Source organism: Psammomys obesus, unplaced genomic scaffold (genome assembly GCF_907164565.1).
Source record: "Psammomys obesus unplaced genomic scaffold, mPsaObe1.curated_primary_1811, whole genome shotgun sequence".
Lineage (NCBI taxonomy): Eukaryota > Metazoa > Chordata > Mammalia > Rodentia > Muridae > Psammomys > Psammomys obesus.
In genome coordinates, this window is record NW_026585742.1 from 378,051 (window position 1) to 384,758 (window position 6,708).

The window sequence follows — 6,708 nt, forward strand, 5'->3', positions numbered from 1 at the left end:
CACACACACACACACACACACACACACACACACACACACACACACACCCTGTAGTCCCCTCTCACTTTCTAAATGCATGTGTGACATACTTCTCTTCCTAGTGCTCCTTGAGATGCCAGTAAGGACAGGAGCTGGCAGAAGCATCTGTTTCACCACTAAGTAGCATCTCTTGAGAGGACCTGTGTCCCTCCTGAAGCCATATACCCTACCATGCCACTTGTGTCTTGCCTTTCTTGACCCTAGGTACTGGCGGAGGACACTGGGTATGCAAGTCCGCTATGTACACCATGAGGACTATCAGTTCTGTTACTCCTTCCGGGGCAGGCCAGGACACAAGCCATCCATCCTGATGCTCCATGGATTCTCTGCACACAAGGATATGTGGCTCAGCGTGGTCAAGGTACACGTCCAGACTCTTCTGCCTCAAAGAGGAGAGGGATGGGAACACAGCTCAAGTTCAGTCTTAAAATTAATGACCTATATTATTCAGACTCTTTTTTTTGGGGGGGGGGTTCAGAATTGACTGAGATGAGCAGTATTTTAAAAACCTATGTATCTGGAATCTTCTCACCTTAGGGATATTGTAGGCAGGGGTCAGGGTGGGGTGATCTATCCATCTTTGAACTGCCATGATGCTTGAGGATGGGCTTTTCCTAAAAGTATTAGTTCTCTTACATTCCACATTTTCTCTTTTCTTTCCTTGTTTACCCCCAAACTCTTCTTTCTGCTCTTTTTTTCTTTTCCTTAATCATTTATAGAAATGGTCTGGATCTGGCAGTGTTTTAGAATCCTTTTCGAAGTTGCTTTTCATGCTGTTGACTTGGGTGGCCTCTCACCATACTTTGTGAGCACAGGCAGCTGGTGGGAGGCTGAGGCTGGCACCTGTTTTGAGACACAGCATTCTGGGTTCCTCCTTCAAGTGGGACAGTATCTGAGGGATCATAAATGTCTCCAGGAGGAAAAGCGCACATACCGTTGATGTGCTTGTGTTCTTTCCTAATGCCACCTAGGGGACAGCTATCTTCAAGCCTTGATGAATCTTTTTTGTCCCCTCTTTAGTAAACATCTTTGATAACTGATGTTTCTTAGACTCCTGGCTAAAGTTGGTGTATCTTTTAGGCAGAGAGGAAAGATGATTTTGGAGAATAATTGTCTCAAGATTTAGACCCTGTTGAAGAAAAAAAAAGAAAGTTGAAACCAGCCTCATGGCTTTGGGTAAAGGCACTCCTCCTTTTGGCTCTGGAGTTGGCTAGGGCTCTGGGAACCATCTCTTCAAGTTCCAAAGCAACAGCCATGTGGTGGAAGGAAGTATGGCATGGGAAGCAAAGGAAGTGGTACCGAGCAAACAGTGTTGTTTAGAAGTCTTAAGATGTTGGAGCCATCAAAATGGCTCCTAGGGAAAGGCACCATGTAAGCCTGATAAGCTGAGTTTGGTTCCTGGAGCCCACAGAAGGTGGAAGGAGAGGACCAACACCTAAAACATAATGGTAAATTAAAAAAAAAAAAAAAAATAAGCCTAAGGTGTAAACCTGCTAGCCAGTGTTTTGCATCCCTTCTCCAGTCACCCACTGAGCCTCTTTTCATCTGTGCACCAGTCTGGGGGCCCTCTCTTTTCTATGAGTGTTCTGTCAATACTTATTCACATTTATCATGTAAGACACATGGAGGTTCAGAAACAATCTTAGTGGCTGTTGAGGTCACTGGATAGGTGAGGCTATTTCCCCAGAGAAATGGGAAGACACTTTTTTTGTAGATCACATACTGACCATCTGGGTTTTCAGTTCCTTCCAAAGAACCTGCACTTGGTCTGTGTGGACATGCCTGGACATGAAGGCACCACCCGTTCTTCCCTGGATGATCTGTCCATAGATGGGCAAGTTAAAAGGATACACCAGGTAAGCGGGAGGCTCTATCCGAAGTGCCCAGATGGTTTCCTAACACATGGACAGCAGGCAAGAGTTGCACACTGGCTCGTGGCCAGTCCCTAGTATATTCAATCTCCAAGTGATTGCAAACAAAATGGCAGCCTAGGGATATCTTTGGTCTTTTTCCTTTAAGCCTACAAACTTTTTGAAATAGGGTGTCATGTAGCCAGAAGACTACCTTGAACTTCTGATTCTCCTACCTCTACCTCTCAAGTGCAACAATTACAGGACTGTGATACTACATGTTTTGTTTGGGGACTGGGAATCAAGCCTAGGAGTTTGTACATGCTACGGAAGCACTCTACGACTGAGTTATATCCCCTGCCCATTTGTACATGAAGAAGTATAATCTGAGCAGTTTCTTAGCCCTCTGAAAAAGGCGTTTAGAATTCTACAGAACTGTGCCCTTTGTGGAGGTCTATTTTTCTGCTCTGTGTGGTTAGGGATGGGAGACTTTGCATACTGCTGTGTTTTAGAATCCATCTCTGGCTCTCTACTAAAGTCACTCATTAGCCCTTTCTTCTTTCCATCCTTCCTTCATTTATTTATTTATTTAGTTAGTTATTTTTTGAGACAGGGTAGTGTAGCCTTGGCTGTCCTGAAACTTGCTCTGTAGACCAGGCTGCCCTTGAACTCATAGAGATCTGTCTGCCTCCGCCTCCCAAGTGCTGGATTAAAGGTGTTCGACACCACCACCGGAACGATCCCTTTCTTCACAGAATAGTTTCTACGTTTTAGGTTCACATTGGTGTTTTTTTCCAAGTTAGAATATTTACTTGGTAGTTTCTGCCTCTACTGTTAAACTATATATTTTAATGAGGCCTTATTGTCTGGCTCTTTGTTGTATCCTTAGCAGCTAAACATAATTACTTATATGTAAAAAATATCCAACAGATTTTTTCCAATGAGAGATATATGCATAAATGACTGATTGGACAAATGACTACCCAGATAGTGCTTCAAATGAAGCAGGAGTCCTCAGACTGGCCCCAGGCTGTCATCTACTTGTGTAAACTAAATTTTATCAGAGCACAGCCACGCTTGCTTACTTAGGTATTGCCTCTGGCAGCTTTTGCAACACAATAGCCGAGCCAAGGAATGACACAGAGACCAGCTGACCCACACAGGAAAAAAAAAAAAAAAATTGATGCCTTGGTTCTTTATAGAACAGTTTATGACTTATTATGGGAATTCTCGGTGTTTGGTTTATATTTATCAATGACCCTACAGTCATATGTGCCATATAAAACAAAGTATGTATACTTCACAGGACTCACCTAGATAATGGGTCAAATAGTATCAGACCCAGAAGAGTATTAAGTCTTATTGGGGGAATGGGAGTTCATTGCTGACATCTCAGCTGTAATCACGTCTCCTCTTTATTTTTCTTCCTAGTTTGTAGAATGTCTTAAGCTGAACAAAAAGCCCTTTCACCTTATAGGCACCTCCATGGGTGGCCACGTGGCTGGAGTATATGCCGCTTACTACCCATCTGATGTCTGCAGCCTGTGTCTTGTGTGCCCTGCTGGTGAGTTACATAACCAAGAACAACCTTACAAGTGTCTTGGATTTAAAGAAACATTTGCGTAGTTTCTTTTCTGGCTACTTTAAAAAGTCATCTTTCTGGTATAGACTGCAAAGACAGGTAATGTTTCCTGGCATCTCTGACCAGGTAAGTTGTACGATGAGACCCATAGCCAGACTGACTTGAGCTGTGGAGCCAGCTCTGCTGCAGAGAACTGGAGGTAGGCAGTGGATGTGCACACAGTGCCAAGTGGCACCTGATTCTCATGACTGTGATGCTTATGTTAGCTTCCAACATTTATGGATCCCCAAGAGCTAATATCTTTTATAGACTGAGTACTCGCCTAACCTTGTGAAATGCAGGTACTATTATGTTCTGTTTCTTTTGCCAAAAATTTTGTTCAAGATTTTTTTTATAATTTTTATCATTATGTGTTTATTGTACAAAGTGGTGAATTAATAGAACTATTTTCATCTAAGGTATCGTGTGCTGTGACCATAGTCATCTTCATTCGCTATGTCACACCCCTCACTAGTCCCCTTCTTCCAAGTAGTCACATGACAAGAACTTCTTAAGAAGTTGGCGTTTTTAAATTTCTCCTCTCATATTTGTATATGTGTTTTGTACACATTCACATACACACACACACACACACATCTTAGAATAATTTGAGCTATAACTCCAGAAGTTACTATCTCAAGTTGAAGTTTTCAATTTATTTTTCTCCCATCAGTCTTTACGTTTAGATTGATAGGATGCAATAGATAAAATGGTAATTTCTCTCTTTCTCCAACTTGATTCCTGTCTTCTTCTGTCTTTGATATTAGGGCATTATTTACATATTGTAAAGTGGATTTTGTTTGTTTGTTTTGACAGAGTATATCTCTTTAGTCCTAATTAGCCTTGAACTTGTAATGCTCCTGCCTCAGCTTCCCGAGTACTAGGATTGTAGACAGAAGCCATCACACTTGACTGAAGTGCTCAAATTATACTGATTTTTCTTTAATTATACATGTTTTACTTGCATGTATTTTATGTGTACCATGTGTGTGGCTGGTTCCCTTGTTGGTCAGAAGAGGGCATGGGATCCTTCTGGAACTGGAGTTAGCAGAAGTTTTTGAGTTACATGTGTATCCTGGAAACCAAACTGGGGTCTTCTACAAAAGCAGTGGGTGCTTTTACCCCCTGAGTCATCTCTTCAGCCTCTAATACTCACATTTAGATGTATAACTCAGTGACCTTTTACATATGTGATAACTGTAGAATCAAAAGTATTTTTCCCATTTTCTAGATGAGAACGTTAAGGCACAAAGAAATATTCTTAGTGCCTGAGCCAGGACAGAAGCAGATCCCAGACTCTCTGAATCCAGACCAGATAGCCCTTTTACAGTACAGCTTCTTTGCAGTTCTTAGCCTTCCTGATGCTGCAACCCTTTAATACAGTTCCTCATGCTGTGCCGACCCCCAGACATAAAATTTTCATTGCTACTTCATAACTGTAATTTTCCTGCTGTTATGAATTGCAGTGCAAATATCTGATATGCAGAGTATCTGCTATGCTACCCCTGTGAAAGGGTCATTTGACCCCCGAAAGGTTGTGACCCACATTGACCTTTAAAACCCTTCAGCTAGAGGCTGAAGAGATGGCTCTGAGGTCAAGAGCACTGGCTGCTTGTCAAGAGGACCCAGGATCAATTCCCAGTACCCACATGGCAGCTCACAGCTGTCTCTTAATTCCAATTCCAGGGGATCCGACACCCTAACACAGGCATACATGTATGTGCACAGGTATGAATATGTGACTACACATGAAATAAAAATAAAACTAAAAACAAAATTTATATATAATATATATATACAGATATATATATATATATATACAGATATATATATATACAGTACCAACAAAACCCATCCATTCAGCTACCATGAAAGTTGATCATTTCCAGGCCTGTTAAGGACACTGAGCTCAAAGACAATCTCCCTGTGGATTTTTTCTTCCCCTTTTCTCAGAACCGTTTTTGAAATCTATTGGTCTCTTAATAATAAAGTTTGGGGACTGAAGGAGCAGCCACCCAGGGAAGGTTATTCACCTTCCTGGCAGAAGGTCAGCCCTGAGCATCATCATATGCTTCCTCCAGTCTTTTTAGAATAACGCAGGCATGGAGACTCGCAGTGCTTCCCACACTCCACCATGCTCATCCCCTTGCAGCTTGTTGACATACAGGTTCTGATTAAAGAGGCTAAGGGACAGCCTGAGTTTCTGCATTTCATCCTGGTCTGTGGCCATGGGATGTGCAGTCAGACCTAAAACATAACGTTGATTTAATCTGGACTAGCTTAGAATTTATTATGTAGCCCAAGTTGGCCTTGAACTTGTGGTTCTCCTGTCTCCGCCTCTTGAGGCATGTATGTACCATCATGCTTAAATCCTAAAATATCTTGGATAATATATTTTTCTGTACTTTTCAAAATTCGATTTTTACTTTGAGCAAGGGTGCCAGTACCAGTTTAAAAGGGATCTCCTAATGAATGAAGCTCAGCATGTTAATGCAGGTTTGTCATTGGACGTTTTCTCGGGCATGGTAAGAAGGTGGGTGTGTATCACCAGGCTCTTCTGTTTTCCATCCCAGGCCTGCAGTATTCAACTGACAATCAGTTTGTACAACGGCTCAAAGAGCTGCAGGAGACAGCTGCTGTTCAGAAAATTCCCTTGATCCCATCCACCCCGGAAGAGATGAGTGAGATGCTGCAGCTCTGCTCTTATGTCCGCTTCAAGGTGCCCCAACAGGTGCTGTGTTTCAGTGCCGCGCCCTGGCCCTCCCCCTGCATACCCAGTTGGATCTGCTCTCTGACTCCTTTCTGTCTGCTCCATTTATTCAACATGTAGCTTAACGGTAATAAGTCAGACACTGTGCTGCACACTGTGGTAAATACATAATACAGGGAACTTCCCTGGGCAGATACAAGTCAATGCAGGTGGTGGACAACGAGTCGACAAAAATTTACACATTGAAATGAGTTTTAGAGGTAAAATGAAGATAGTGTAGATATTTAAGGTACTTTGAAGGATCATGTGTAGAGTGGGAAAAAAGGTACATAGATTTGTGGCAATAAAAAGAAAGAAAGAAGGAAGGAGGGAAGGGGAAGGGAGGGAAGGAAGGAGAAAGAAAGAGAAAGGAAGGAGGGAGGGAGGAAAGAAAGAAAGAAAGAAAGAAAGAAAGAAAGAAAGAAAGAAAGAAAGAAAGAAAGAAAGAA

At 42.2% G+C, this 6,708-nt stretch overlaps 1 protein-coding gene across 3 annotated transcripts in view; it reads left to right on the forward strand.

The window, feature by feature from the left end:
- Positions 1-6,708, forward strand: part of Abhd6 (abhydrolase domain containing 6, acylglycerol lipase) — a 48,250-nt gene that overhangs the window by 29,956 nt on the left and 11,586 nt on the right. For 2 of the 3 annotated variants that reach the window (XM_055599038.1, XM_055599040.1), the window contains 4 exons: positions 244-400; positions 1,782-1,895; positions 3,321-3,453; positions 6,084-6,241. In XM_055599038.1, the coding sequence (XP_055455013.1) occupies positions 244-400; positions 1,782-1,895; positions 3,321-3,453; positions 6,084-6,241 (562 nt within the window). The remainder of the gene's footprint in view (positions 1-243; positions 401-1,781; positions 1,896-3,320; positions 3,454-6,083; positions 6,242-6,708) is intronic. The other variant, XM_055599039.1, reaches the window with a different exon arrangement.